At 39.8% G+C, this 15,928-nt stretch overlaps 1 protein-coding gene across 1 annotated transcript in view; it reads right to left on the bottom strand.

The window, feature by feature from the left end:
• Positions 1 to 1,552: 1,552 nt before the first annotated feature.
• LOC109432005 (uncharacterized) overlaps positions 1,553 to 15,928 on the bottom strand; it is a 189,070-nt gene continuing 174,694 nt past the window's right edge. The window contains exon 8 of the mRNA XM_029868400.2: positions 1,553 to 3,948. Within this exon, the coding sequence (XP_029724260.2) occupies positions 2,385 to 3,948 (1,564 nt within the window). The 3' untranslated portion in view covers positions 1,553 to 2,384. The remainder of the gene's footprint in view (positions 3,949 to 15,928) is intronic.

The raw sequence follows: 15,928 nt of genomic DNA, 5'->3' as shown, positions 1-15,928 counted from the left end.
CATCAAAGCGGCCAGGTCTACTGCGTTGTATTTACGCGCAAAGATGATTCTTCGAAATACTTGGAGTACAGAATATTTTCTTTCGGCAAGGTACTTCTCGAATTTACAGGGGAGGAAGCCAGATAACATGTTGATGAATATGTTTTAAACATATGAAAATGTGGATAAAAGAGCTGTGAATAAATGTGTAATATTGGAAAGGTCTCCCCAATTGTTGGGTTGTTTTTATAGATCTAGATTAGATTAGATAGATAGGATCTAGATAGATTAGATCTAATGTCGAACCTCCTATTCTGTATGATTGGTGTTATTCGCATGGGGTCTTCGCAGATTTTTTTTCTGCTTTGCCTTATTGTTTCTACAAGGGTGAAGTTACCCATTTCGCACACTTTCTTCCTAACGTCTCGTTTATTTAATTTATATTTTTAAATTTATATTTGATAAACCACCCACTGACGACTACCATTTTCAAAAACAGCAATCAAACCAAAACTCCTTTGCCTTTTTCGAAATATTCACGACAAAACGAAAGGCGAGGCACAGCTCTTTCAAAGCGGGGGATCTCAACCCGGAAAGTGAAGAAAGAAAACCTTGTGGTCACATGTTACCGTCAAATGGTATCTTTCCGGGTTAGAAAATACGCACATCTTCTCACCGGAATCTGCGACGGATGACGATAATTTTGGAACTTGTCGGAACGAACTTCGCGAGTTATTTATTTGTACATTTTTCTAAATGTGCGAAACCAAACTTTACTTGCTGCGTAGCAACCCCGGCTCAAACATGTACGTGTTAAAATAGCAAAACTCACTGAATCACTATACATTTCTTCAAATATTAGTTTCGAAACGATCGGCAGAATCAAAAACTAAAGATGTGATTATGAACAATCGTAACTATTTTTATAAGAAAATCAATACATTTTCGTTATGCATGATCCTAAAATTGGCGAAGAAGGGAAAACTTTATTCATAAAATACTTAAGCAAAGCTTGTCAATTTAAACCTATTATTTTTCTGCGTTTCTATTGTCACTCTATCACAATTGTATGTCAGACAATTTGCTGTGTTATTCGTGTAACGATCTATGATATTGTTTGGTTGAAAATTTCAAAGCAAGTAAAAATAAAAAATTTTAAATATTTGATACAAACTAAAATAAATTCCTACCTATACAAAACAAGAAAATCATTTTCTATAAACTATATACCTGGCAACAAAATCCATACTCATGTTCTTTCGTCTCCTCTTTACGCTACCCAGAGAGTTAAACGCGAGAGAGCGCACGAGCCTACAGATAGAGACCGTACTTTGCGTGTCTCTATATTCTAAGCCCTGCTACGAACCGTACGTAAACTTTTCGCTTTCGAGCCCTACTTAGCAGCGACCGGTGCGGTTCGCTTCTTTGTTCGGGGCTCTACTTAACGTTAAAACGCTTGATTGAGCCCATGAGTGGGCTTGGTCTAAGAAAAAAGGAAAATATATTGCTAATGGTTACTTGAGAATGCTGGACCGGTGATATCTTCGAGAACCTTTCCCAATCAATCACCCAATCATTTTCAATCATCGTTTATTAACCTTCATCTTTCTGGTTCATCTCTACAAGTTAATCTGCAGTTGTATATAATTGAATTGGTTTGTCCTATTTTCTCTCGTTAAATTTGTTCAGTTTGTTGCTCGTATTTACAAATTGTGCAGTGCGGTTTTAAATTTGTCTTTTTTTTACTTTCGAGTTTTAAATAACTTTTCTCTCTACTTGACAATACATATCAAAGGGTCGATCACACATGCTGGCGAGACTTTCAAGTGCACCATTGGCATGTTCACACTCTGCGCGTGTTTTCTTTCTCTTTGGTTTTCTCTGTAAATGACTAACTTTCCACGGTTCCTCGCAACTGGTGAGTGGATGTTTTTTTTTTGTATTTTAATTTGATCCTACAAACGAAAAAACTATGGAAATCTGTTGCCTAAAACTTAACTTGTCGAGAGAAGAGCTGCTCTACTACTTTGCGTTTTTGTTTCCCACCCGAAAGCTCGTCAGTCAACAAAACTTCTGAAACGAAGCTAGCAAAACTGTCCCTTTGGGGATGCACTCGATCCCGACCTGTGTGCAACTCTCCCCTCCTAATATTTCGAGGCGATTTTCATCGCAGTGCACTTTAAAGTTTTTGTGACTTGAATCCGTTAATTGGAGTGTTGTGTGTGTTTTTCTTTACTGGACCAATAAACTATCGAGAGATTGGGAAGGAAAATGAAGGCATGCTTGCTTTTGGTTGCATAGTATTACGCTAAAACTTAACCTTTCCTAAGAGTTTCACTTGGCTACACGGTGTCTACTGAAAAGTTTGGATGAGAACGGCGGCTCCATTCCGTGGGAGGCACGTCTCAGTCGTAATATTTCTGGCCGTACAGTCGGCAATATATGGTAAAGGCGAGAATGATCAGAGTACAGAGGACAACACCAGCTACCACCATCTGAATGACGGGGAACTGGAAGCACTCGACGACGTCCGGATAGTCTCCCGTGTTGGGAATGTACTTGGTACGGCACAGTTCGGGCGCTTCGTCGGTTAGGTATGGAATGTTCAACAAGAACTCTTTATCGAACAGTCCAGGGCGGATGTAGTTCTCTTCGATGTATTCATAGTTTTTATCGATATTGCTTTCGACCACTCGCAGACCCGTAACATTTGGGCAGTTGGAAACTCCGTTACATAGCAGGTACTCTGGAATACATACGTGTTGATCTCCAGGGCAGTAGAAATCACAACTGTCCTTGAACATAGACGAAGTGGCCAGCGTTCCGTCAGCATTCCTCGGCAGGTGGAATAGCTCAGTCCATACAAATTTGAATGCATTCTTCCCAATGGCACTATCGCCTGTATACTGGATTAGAACTGGCAGTGGTTCATTTTCGTTTTCGACGGATCCTAACTCAGCTGCTGACAGGATAGCAAAATCCCGAGCAAGCGTAACATTCTCTGGGCACACGATAAACCTTGGCTCTAACCTTCCTGCTAGGTAGATTTCGATTCTTGCATGTTCACAACTCTTCTCCGCAAATCTGGCTTTATCCAAATGCAGCCACAAGTCTCTTTGAGCCGCAACCTTAAGCTCCCATATGCATTTTTCACGTCTGTTTTCATTCAGCTGTATACCCAGGGCATTCTTGTACGGAAACACTAACTCTCCATCAGGAGATGGGCCCAATGTGATCGGGCCACAGATGGGCCCATGTGCGAATTCATAATTCGCCTCGAACAAAGTGTTCGGATTTTTAAAATAGCTTGTCGTGGCGTGTTGACCTTGGATAATCAACTCCAAATTCATTTGATCTCCCGACGAGATGACCCGAACAGGACGAGGAATATTATCGCAGAAACATGCTAAACGATTCTGATTCTTATCCTTCTCCTCCCACAAGATCAGTTTGTCAACGCGTTCTTCGTGGCACCGGGTGCAAGCCGTCATAGAGTATGGAACCTCCTTGAACATAACCGACGTGACCTCCACCACCACTCTCGAAAACAGCCGACGATCCGTTACGAACTTGTACTGACATCGCACGTCGCTTCCAGCCGCTCGCTTGTAAATCAACGTGTTCCTCGGTGATCCCAACTCGCCCTTGCTGTATTTCCAAGCGTAGAATACCTCATCACAAAGCGTGTTCTGCACCGGATCGCCGTACTTGGTGTTGTTGAAGAAATCATAATGCGCCCAGTAGTACAGCGAACTGCCACTGTAGGAACCGGTCTTGCTGAGGAACTTCACGTACAGAGACCGACCGGTACTCACGAAATCGATCTTCTCCATCGGCCGCGAGAAGGTGTCACAGAAAGTTTTGATGATGCGCGCCGGATCCGGATGGTTGGCATCATAAATGGTAAGAGATTCTGCGCAGTCCTCTTCGTAGTTGATGATGGGAGCCTCAATGCGGTTGATCCGGAAGCTGGAAATAGAAACAAACGATCAGTTTTCTGATTGCATACATAATTACTTAAGTATGGTTTTCGTGGTAAAATATAATGTTTATCATGTGTAGCGGACCTGGTGTGATGGTTAGAAAACTTGACTATCACGCCGAGGACCTGGGATCGAATCCCACTCCCGACAAACTCGCAAAATGTGGGTTCTTCCTTCGGAAGGGAAGTTAAGTGTGGGTCCCGAGATGAACTAGCCTAGGGCTAAAAATCTCGTTAATACAGATAAAAAAATGTTTATCATTTGACAGACATTAAACTATATTATGCCCGTGAAGGCATAGGAAGTGTTTGTAATGACATGCTCCCGGATAGAAACGAAAATACAGGCATATCGGCATAAATTTGTACACGTTTATTCTATAACGACCAAGAGTGACTGGAGCAACTTGATTTAGCCTTTGTACGTTCAGTACCTAGAGATAGTGTTGCCGAACGAGATTGAGTTCACCTTGTGTAGACCCTATACAGAACTGCTGAGCAGTAATGAATGACGTAGGCGGAAGCATCTTCGGGTTTGTGGAATGGAATGAAAGGAACGAATGTTTTGTTCTGGAAGCATGGAACCCTGCAGAACGTAGAACAAAACAGCAGACCTGCATGTTCTGGAGAAGAAGTTTAGAAAAGCAGAGTGCGTGGAATTGAAACTTCTGTGCCGTTCCCAAGAGAAGCTGAAGTTCTACCAGAATCTCAGTGCATCTCAAAAAGAGCCGAGGCGAGTCGTTATAAGCAAGAATAAGGATGGTAGCCTCTTGACGAATGGATGTAAGGGAATTGCAAGATAGAAACCGAACTTTGATGAGCACCTGAACGGAAACAAAAACGTAAGTGTAGCAGAGGACGGGAACAAACCAACACACTCGATAAACATATCAAAACAGCTGGGAAGAATGTGGTATCACAATTTAATTATTGAATTAAATTGTGATACCACATTCTTCCCAGCTGTTTTGATATGTTTATCGAGTGTGTTGGTTTGGTATATTGGTACACAGAATAATTTGCAATTTCATGAAAAAAAAAATATTCGGAAAAGTTATGAATCCGCAGCTTTTTACGCTGTTTTGTGAATCCCCTTAATGATAATAGAATCTACAGAAAAGGGATGAACAAGGAACGAACTCACTGGATACTTCCATTCAGGTGGCTATCTATGTTTGCCCATGGGCGTAGCCAGAGGGGGGCAGGGGGGGGGCGTGCCTCCCCCCCCCTGGCCACCAGATTTATTTTTAAATATCGAGCCAACTCAAAGATTATTCAGAGTTTTAAAAATTTATATTTCAATATTTCAATTATTAAGGTTTTTATCCACAATTATCAAACCTTTTTCATTCGAGAACCACAGGAAATTTCACCAAATATTTCTCCAAAAGAATCACTTCAATCTTATCTTAGATTTTTTTACCAAATGCCAAGCTTGGTACAATGGCCAAATTTTGTGATGTTCATGTTCATGGAGTACAAAAACAGCATGCCAAATTTTCCAGATATGCCGGAACCGGTTCCGGTAGGGAAAATGAAGGACTTTGTAGAACCATGTGCTGCTATAGAGTGCAGATAAGTGCTACTGCAACACGAATTTTCACTAGTATTCAATTCAAACAAACGTAGAGACGAACCAGCCAAGGGCTGAAAGTCTCTCTAATAAAGACAAATCAATCAATCAATCAAACAAACGTCATGCTAAAAGCAAAATACCTGGGATTTCTTTACGAATACTTTCAAGGACACCTTCAGAAATTCCTTTAGGCATTTACTCAGGGATTCTTTCAGAAATTCAACAAGGGACTTCTCCAGAAGTTTCTCCTTCGTGAATTCTTCCATGGGCATTTTGCAGGGTTCTGATAGTGTTTGTTTCAGGCTTTGTTCCAAGTACACCTTGTCCTTTTTTTACGTCCATGCTTGGCTGAGCGACAAAAAATTCCGCTAAGACAATGAGCAAACTCAACAGTTTTATATTTTTTAAAACATCTTCGTGATTAGGAGAAGTGTACACAAATATAAAAATGTGTATTTTGATCATTATTTTGTCGGTAGTATTTTTTTTCGCTAAGCAAATAGTGGACGTAAATCAAGGTTTAGGTGTAATGCACCAAGAATTCCTCCCACGATTCCTTCGGATTTTCTTACAGATTGCACCAGAGATTTTTTCAAGAATTCATCTTTGGGTTTCACCAGACATTCCTCCGGGAATTTATCCTGGGATATCTATAGAGGTTCAGAGCAGGAATATCTTCCAGAAACCCTTACAGGAAATTTTATCAGAGATTAGCTAAAAAATAATCCAGGATTTCCTTAAAACATTGTACAAAACAATCTTTTTTGAGTCAATTCAAAGATTCCAACAATAATTAAACCAAAAATTATTGCAGACATGGATTCCTCCATATTTTTTTTCCAACCGAAATTCTTCCAGGAATTTGTTAAGAAAGTGTTCCTGGGATTTTCTAAGGAATTTCTCATGAGTTTTCTCCAGATCCTCCTGCGATTTCATTAGGGATTCCTCCAGTATACTTCTCCCTATCACTTTAAGGAGAACTGTAGGTATTTCTCCAGTCATTTGTTAGAGGAACTTCTCTTAGGATACACCCCCGACATTCCTGATTCAAGGATTTCTCTAGAAATTACTTCTATGATATATCCCGGAATTCTAGGATTTCATTCAAATATTCCAGCTGGGATTCCACAAGCAATTCCAGCGGTTCTTCCAGCTATTCTTCCAGAAATTCTAACTGTGGTACTTTAGAAATTATGCTACGGATTCTTCTAGAGCTTTCTCCTGGCTTTTTTCTTGGATCTTACCAGGTAATCTTTCTGAAATACTTGCAGAAATTCCTAGGGCTGTTCTACCAGGGATTTCTCCAAGAACTCATCCAGGATTTCTCTACAGATGTTATCCAAAGATTTCTCTCGAAATTCGTCATGGAATTCCTTCAGAAACTCCTTTTGGCCTTCTTCCAACAATATTTCGAACAACTCCTCCTGCAGTTCTTCCAGCAAGTCCTCCAGAAGTTCATAATATGATATGTCCTGAAATTCTTCTAGTGATTCCTATATAAATTTATCCTAGCATTATGGCTGAAATTCTTCCAAGAAATCTTCCTGAGATTCCTTCGGAAATTCCTCCTGCTATTTCTTCAGGGCCTTCTTTACATATTCTTCCAGAATACCTTTACCGGTTCTTGCAGGGGCTTCTCTAGGTTTCCCAAGGATTTTTTTCAGGCATTCCTGATGGAGTTTCTCTAGAAATTCCTGTATAGTTTACTCCAGCAATTCCTTCTACAATTTTTGCTGAGATTTCTACAATGATACATCCCAGAATCCTTCTAAGAATACCTTTTGAGATTTTTCTGTAATTTCCTCAGAAGCTCTCCGGCGATGCCTCCTGGAATTTTTATCCAAGATATTTTATCCAAATATTCTCTCATATTTTTCTCATGGATTTTCTCCAGGATCTCCTCTTGGCCTTCCTCCAGAAATTTCAGCTGGATTTTTCAAGCTATTTCTGCTGTAATTCTTCCAGCAATTCCTCCTAGGACTCATCCAGAAATTCTTACTATAATACATCTCCGAATTCTTGTAGGGATTCTTCAAAAATTTCTACAGGGATTCCTTCAAAAACTTACTGGGATTATTCAAGGAAATCTTCCTAGGAGATTTGCAGAAGAACCTTTGGTGTTTCATCATGGATATTCTAAAGGTTTTATCATGGGATTTCTCCAAATATCTCTAATTGGATTCCTCTTAACTTTCATCCAGGAACTCCTCCGGGATTCAATAAGCGATTCCTGGTTTCAGGCATGCCACCTATGTCTCCTCCTGAAATTCTTACTGCGATACCTGCAGGAATCTCTCTAAGGATTTCTCCAGGCATTATTGCTGGGATTCTTCTAGGAAGTTTTCCTAGGATACTTCCAGAAATGCCTTTGGGGTTTTGAGGGATTTTTCTAAAGACTCATCCGAGAATTCTTCTAGAGTTTTTAATCATGGATTACTCTAGAAATTAATCATGGTATTAATCCTGGAACTTCTCTTGGCCTTCTTCAAAGAATTCCACTGAAGGAATCCCACTAGAAACCACGACTCCGTATTCGCTAGACCTCAGTATGGCCATTCTTTTGAGGGTTCCTACGGAATGATTGATTTTTTGTTAATTTCTGTGGTAGTTTTTATTCAGCAATTTGTTTGGATTTTTTCTATAATTTCAATAGCTATTCCTCTGCAATTATTCCAGCAATTTCTTTTTCAGTTATTTTGCAATTTTCTCAGGCAATTTTATCGTGATTGCTTTTGTTATACTCTATGATTAAATTTTATTTATATATATAGCTTCCGAAAATTGATGAACTGGAAATTCATAAATTCTCAACTGGACTTGCTCAAAGAAAACGCAACGAAATTTACGAAAACCTTCCTGATAAATTCCCCAAGCAATTGCCGAAAAAAGTCCATCAAAATTACCTTAGAACTTTCAAATTAGTTGCCAAAAAGCATTCATATAAGAATTAGCAGAGGAATTCTGGAAGAAAATATAAGGGCTTTTTAAAGAAATGGGTTAAATCCAATCTCAAAATATATTGCCGAAATATATTCTACAGAAATTTCCACAAACATTCACAAAAAAAAGTTCGGAGAAATTCTCAAATAATTTTCCGGAATCATCAAAGGAATTTCTGAAGAAAATTTAGAAGAATTCCAAAAGTAATTGCTGTAGAATCACCGTGACAGAATTTTATAAAAATCAATAAATCCCCGAAGGAAATCTCTAAGAAATTTGGCGAATCTCTTTCGAAAGGAATAACCGAAAAAGTTTTTTTTTATCTGTATTAAGGTACACCGGGGCAAGTTGAAACGGGTGGGGCAAGATGAAGCAGCGGGTGTACATGATGTTTTCTAATGATGATAAACAGTTTGATCGCCATAACACAATGTTTTTGATTCAAACAATCTTTTAGCGTAAGAAAAATTTCCAAATTGTATTGAAATATATTTCAAAACTTCGTGTTTCATCTTGCCCCACCCGTTTCAACTTGCCCCGGTGTACCTTAACGAGATTTTTAGCCCTAGGCTAGTTCATCTCGGGACCCACGCTTTACATCCCTTCCGAAGGAAGAGCTCACATTTTGCGAGTTTTTCGGGAGTGGGAACCGAAAAAGTTCCCATAGCAATAATCGAAGATTCATAAAGTTTGAATGGAATTGCTGATGAAATTCCTAAATAAATTTATCAATGCAAGTAACATCGGAATTGCCGAAGATATTCCATATCGAGATTCTTCCATGAATTCTACCAGGATTTACTGCATAAATTTATCCAGGAAATCTTCAAGGGATTCCTCCAGGGATTTTTTCCAGAGACTCCTACAGGAATTCATCCTAAGAATTCTCCAGGAATTACTTCAGGGAATTCTCCAAGAATTCCACCAGGAGTTCTCCTAGGCATAATTCTAGGAAATTTTCCTGGCATTCTTCCAGGGATTCCTCCTTGGATTCTTGCAGAGATTTCTCCTGGATTTTTTTGCAGCGACTCCTCTAGGAATTCTACCAGATATTCCTCCAGAAATTGCTTCAGGGATTCCTCCAGAAATTCCTCCAGGAATTCCCCAGGAGTTCCTCCAGGAGTTTCTCCTGGAATTACTTCAGGATTTTTCCTGGGATTCCTTCAGAAATCCACGCAGGCATTCCTTCAGGATTTCATCCAGGATTTTTTCCAAGGTCTCTTCGAGGAGTTTCTCCCGGAATTTCTTCAGAGATTCCTTCAATAATTCTTCCAGGATTTACTCTAGGAATACCTTATAGATTTTTTTCAGGGTTACTTCCAAGAATTCTTGCAGATTTTCCTTCAGGAATTGCTGCATGGGTTCCTCTAGGAATTCTGCTTAAAATTCCTCCAAGAACTTTACAGGGATTTTTCCAGGAATTTCTCCACTAATTTCTCCAAGAATTCCGACAGGGATCCCTTCTGAAATTCTTTCGAGGATTTCTTCAGAAATTTCTCTAGAAGTTCCTCCAGTAATTTCTCAGGGCATTTGTACAGAAATTTCTCCCAGAGTTCTTCTTGAGTTTCCCACAGAAATTCATCCAGTAATTTTTGCAAGAATTTCTCCAAAGATTCCTCCAAGAATTCCTTCAAGGATTCCTGCAGCATTTCTCAAAGGAAAAAATCCAGGAATCCCTCCAGGTATTCCTCCAGGATTTAATCCAAGAATTTCTACAGGAACTCCTCCAGGGAATTCTCCTGGAAATACCCCAAGAATTTCTTCAGGAATTCGTCCAGTAATTTCTCAAGGAATTGATCCAGGAATTGATCCAGGAATTGATCCAGGAATTATGTCAGCAATTTCTCCATGATTTTTTTCAGAAAATCTTTCAGAAAATTCACCAGAAATACCCTCAAGATTTTTTTCAGGGATTCCACTAGGCATTTGTTAAGGAATTTCTCCTGAGATTTCTTCATTAATCGCTTCAGGGATTTCTCCACGAATTCCTCCAGGAATTTTCCCAGGGATTCCTCCAGGATATCCTTCGAAGATTACTCCAGGAAATCCTCCAGAAGTTTTTCCACGGATTCTCCCAGGAAATCCTTTAAGGATTTCTTCAGAAATTTTTCCAGGAGGAGAATTTCCTGGAATTCCCCCAGATATTCCTCCACGGATTTCTCCACAAATTTCTTCAAGGATTCCTAAGGTTTTTCTTTAGGAATTTCATCGAGGATTTCTCCAGGAATTTCTCCAGAAATTCCGCTCCAGGAATTTCTCAAGGGATTTTTCAGTTATAAAATAGAAATCTCCCAGAAATACCCTCAGGATTTTTTCAGGGATTCCACCAGGCTTTTTTATGGAATTTCTCCTGAGATTCCTTTATGAATCGCTTCAGGGATTTCTCCACGAACTCCTTCAGGAATTTTCCCAGGGATTCCTCCAGGAAATCCTTAGAATATTTCTCTAGGAAATCCTGCAGAAGTTTTTCCAAGCATTCTTGCAGGAAACCCTTTAAGGATTTCTTCAGAAATTCTTCCAGGAGGAGAACTTCCTGGAATTCCCCCAGATATTCCTCCAGGGATTTCTCCACAAATTTCTTCAAGGAATTCCATCGAGGATTTCTCCAGGAATTCCTCCAGAAATTCCGCTCCAGGAATTTCTCAAGAGATTTTTCAGATATAGAAATAGAAATCTCCCATATTTCTATGTAGATTCCTCTAGAAATTCATCCAGTAATTCTTCCAAGAATTCCTCTACAGATTCCTCCAGCAATTCTCACAGGAATACCTCCAGAAATTGCTCCAGGCATTCCTCCAGGTTTTCATCCAGAAATTCCTCCAGGAAATTCCCCAGGAATTGCTCCTGGACATCCTTCAGAAATTATGTCAGCAATTCCTCCAGGAATTTCTTCAGATTTCTTCAGAGATTCTTCCAGAAAATTCTCCAGGAATACTATCAGGAATTTTCCAGGGATTCCTCCAGACATTCCTCCAGGAATTCCTTCAGAAATTTGCCCACGAATTCTCCAGGGAATCCTCCAGAAATATTTCCAAGGGTTCTTCCAGGAAATCCTCCAAGAATTCCTCCAGGTATGTTTTTAGAAATTTCACCAGGGATTCCTCCTGGAATTCCTCCAAGGATTCTACAGGGCTTTCTCCAGGCATTCCTGTAGGAATTGCTCCTGGGATTTATCCAGGAAGTTTTCCAGGGATTGTTCTGGGAATAACTCAAATTATTTCTTCAGAAATTCCTCTCAGGTTCTCTTCAAAAATTCATTCAGGAGTTCCTTCGAAAATTTTAGAAATCCTTCAATCATCTTTTCAGGGATGTACCTTAAAACTTTTTAATCATTTCAAGAATTTCTAGAAGAATTCCTCCAGCATATAGTATAGGGAGATAACTTTAAAAGGACTCATACAGGTACCAGGAAAATCTAATCTTAAAAATCTTCAATCTTCCAGAAATTGCTCTCCGCTATCAGCACCACGTTGATTTACGTAGATCAGGAAAGTTTTTTTTAATGAATTGTACAAAATTCAACAGCGTGACTGCTGAAGAGTTAAATAACGCATTTAGAATATAATGTTAGGGTAATTTTCCAATTGTTGCACACCTCATAAGAATAACATGAGAGTGCAACAATAGGCAAGTTTTTAGCCGTGCAACAATTGGAAAATTACCCTATTATATTCAATTTCATCGTATTGCGTATAGATATAGAAGCTAGTATAGGTACAAATTTGCTAAGGGTGCTTGCCCCCCTCTGACCGAAAAGCTGGCTACGCCCTTGTGTTTGCCACTGGTTGCAGCGTTAGGTTGAAAATGGCGTGCAAACCATATCGAATGTTCACTTGTTTACACCAATCGCAGAGTCTCCCATCGTCGCACAAAATACAAACATAAAAAAATACACTGGAACCTCTTTTTATGCACATAGCTGGGACTGAATAAATAAAAAATGTGCATAAATTAAAAAAGGCATAAAAAGAGGGAAATTTATGCATAAATAAAGTTCAGGCTTCAATTAGAGAATCTAGTTTGCTAGAACAGGTCTTGCTCCTGGGCAGTTGAGGTGGGGCTAAGGGGGTTTCCAAAAAGATCCCAGTAAGCCCAAAAAGGGGGTTGCAAGGGGCTTCAGGGGCGTTTTAAGGAGTTGTTTCGGGGGATTTGAGGAGCCTTTTAAGGGTGTTCTGACAAGATTTTTTGATGTTTTCATGGGATTACGGGGAATTCTGGAGTATTTCAATAGTATTAAGTGGGTTTCAGGGGCGTTTCAAGGGGCTTTAGGGGCAATTCAAGGGGTCTCAGGAGCCTTTAGAGGCCGTTGCAAAAGGTTTGAGGGGCGTTTTAAGGTTTTTCAGAGTCTGATCTGAAACATCCGGAAATGCATCAAATATCCGCCTTAAAACCCCCGGGGACCCCATGTAACGCACCTGAGAGGCTTCGAAAACCCTGAGAACTCCTCCGTTACGCTTCTGTAATGCCTCTGAATCCCACCGAAGAGGCTCTGAAACGTCCTGAAATGCCTCCAAAATCCCCCTTAGACCCCCTCGGACTCCATGAAACGCACCTGAGAGGCTCCAAACCCTCCGAAAACTCCTCCGTAACGCTTTCAAAACGCCTCTTAATTCCGCAGAAAATACTTTGAAACGTCCTGAAATGCCTCCAAAATCACCCTTAAATCCCCTCGGACCCCATGTAACGCACCTGAGAAGCTCCAAACACCCTGAAAATTCCTCCGTAACGCTTCTGTAACGCCTCTGAATCACGCTGAAAATTGTCTGAAACATCCTGAAATGCCACAAAAAATCTCCCTAAACCAAAACGCCTCCGTAATGCCTCTAAAACCAGTCTAAAATGCTCTGAGTCTTCCTGAAATGACTCCGAAACTCCCTTAAGACCCACTCGGGCCCAAGTAACGCACATGAGACCTTCGGAAACACCCAAAAACGAACCTGTAGTCTTCCTTTGCTCTCTTCTGTAAACACCCCTTGACCGCCGTTGCAATAGTTCCCATCATTATTAAATATTCTTATGCACAATATTGGTACTGAGTAGCTTTCCCTCTTTTTATGCAGGGCATAAAAAAGGTGCATAAATTAAATGGGCATAAAAATAACATGCATAAAAGGAGGTTTTAGTGTAAATGAAAGAAGCACCAAAATTCCTGAAAGAATCGCAGGTTTATCCTTCTGAAAAAAAAAAAAACCTTTGCAGGAGCTGCAATTCTTGTAATTCTATATTCTTGAAGGAATTCATGGATGGATTCCTGAACAAATCCGTGGATGAACTCCTAAAAGATTTCTTGAACATACTTGCGAAACAATTGCTGGACGAATTCTCGAAGAATTTCTTGGCTCCAGTATGCATCACTCATAAATTATCTTTAAAAATTATAATTTAAATCTCTGGAGTTATTTCTTAGGAAATCCTTAAAGTTATTATAAAATCTTCATGTAAGCCTGGAAAAAATCCTGTGTGCTGCCCTGGAAAAGATGGTGGAAGATTTTTTTAAATTTCTGAAGGAACCTCTGAATAAATTTTAAAAGTGATCTCGATAGGAATTTCTGAAAGAATCACTACAGGAATAGGACAGATCGGTGAAGTACTAGATTTGTAGTAATGAGCTGAATTTCAGTATGGTGAGAAGGTCAATTCTTCGTTTCTGCAATGAAATGGTGCAAAAAGCGTGGGTATTATGATTCCTTGCCTAATTTGATGCTGTTTGAGCAAAACTCTGGGCAACAGTGTTGTTGTTTTCTCCATTACTTGCAACATAAACTACATAGTTATCCAAAGTTTTGCTCAAACAGCATCAAATTTGGCAAGGAATCATAATACCCACGCTTTTTGCACCATTTCATTGCAGAAACGGAGAATTGACCTTCTCACCATACTAAAATTCAGCTCATTACTACAAATCTAGTACTACACCGAACGTGCCCTATTGCTGGAGAAATCCCTGGAGGAATATCTAGTAGTCTGGATGAATCCCTGGAGAAATCCCTTCAACAATCCCTCCAAAAAATCCTGGAAGAATCTCATAAAGAATTCTTCTCTGAAGAAATTCATGACGGAATCTGGAAGAATTCTTGGAGGAATCTCTGAAGCAATTTCTGAAAGAAGCTGGAAGAATTCGTAAAGGAATCAGGAGAAATCCCTGGATAAATTGCTGTAGAAATTCTTGGAGGAATCTGCTAAAATGGCTGGATGAATTTTTGAAGAAATTCTTGGAGAAAGTCCTGGAGAAATTCCTCTCTGAAGCTGTATATGTCTAGAAGAATCTTTGGGGTAATTCCCTAGTGGAATTCCTATCTAGGGGAATTACAGGAAAAATTCCCTGCGAATTCCTGATGCAACTCTGGAGAAATTTCTGGAAAAACTGTAGGAACTCCTGGAAGAATTCCTGAAAGAATGCATGGAGAAGTTCCTGAAGGAATGTCGGGATGAATTTCATTCATAGAGGAGGCATTCCTTGATAAATTCTCCCAAGAATCCCTGGAAAAAAATCTGGAAGAAATCCTGGAGAAATTCGTGGAAGAATTTCTGGAAGAATCCCTGAAGAATGCATGGAGAAGTTCCTGAAGGAATGTCGGGATGAATTTCATTCATAGAGGAGGCATTCCTTGATAAATTCTCCCAAGAATCCCTGGAAAAAAATCTGGAAGAAATCCTGGAGAAATTCGTGGAAGAATTTCTGGAAGAATCCCTGAAGAATTGTAGAAATTTCTGAAATAATTCCTGATGAATTCCTGGAGAAATTCCTAGAGGATTTTCCTGGATGAAATCCTAGAGGAATGCTTGGAGAAATTCAAGGAGGAATTCATTTCGGAAATTCTGTAGGAATCCCTAGAGAAATCTCTTGATGAGTTCCTGGAGGTATGCCAGGAGGAATTCCTTTAGGAATCTCCGGAGGAATCTCTAGAGGAACTCCTACAATAATCTCTAGAGGAATTCCTGACGGAATCTCTGCAGGAGCTCCAGGAGCAGAGAATTGTCAGACAAAAGAAGCACAAAACAAGCAACAAAAAAGGCGCGGTGATTGCTCTTTATCCCATCTGGTAACAGATAATGACATGGTCTCATTTTTTTTTTGTTGGAGAGAAAACGGAAGCTGGATTTGTTGCGAAGTTTTCAACTCGTGAAGAATCAATTATTACTCACCAAAAATCGAAACTGTTCGATGATAGCTCTTCAGCAGTGTTGCAGTGTTAACCGACTCGAAATAACCGCCCGAAAATCGCAATCGAAGGCTTAAAAATCTATTAAGTTGTGGTGCGCGATATTGATCCTATTCCGTTCAAGTTGGGACAAACTTATGTCGCATTTGGTGGAATGCGACCAAATGCAGGTTGCGACTTTGTCATTATTGTTGCGCGACAGTTGAATGTTGATTGAGTGTCCAGGAGGAATCCCTGCAGGTATTCTTCAAGAAATCATCCCTGCAGAAAACTGTAGAAAAACTCCTA

Source organism: Aedes albopictus, chromosome 3, assembly GCF_035046485.1.
Source record: "Aedes albopictus strain Foshan chromosome 3, AalbF5, whole genome shotgun sequence".
NCBI lineage: Eukaryota > Metazoa > Arthropoda > Insecta > Diptera > Culicidae > Aedes > Aedes albopictus.
The sequence above is the reverse complement of the archived record's forward strand: the minus strand, read 5'-3'. Positions and strand labels throughout refer to the sequence as shown.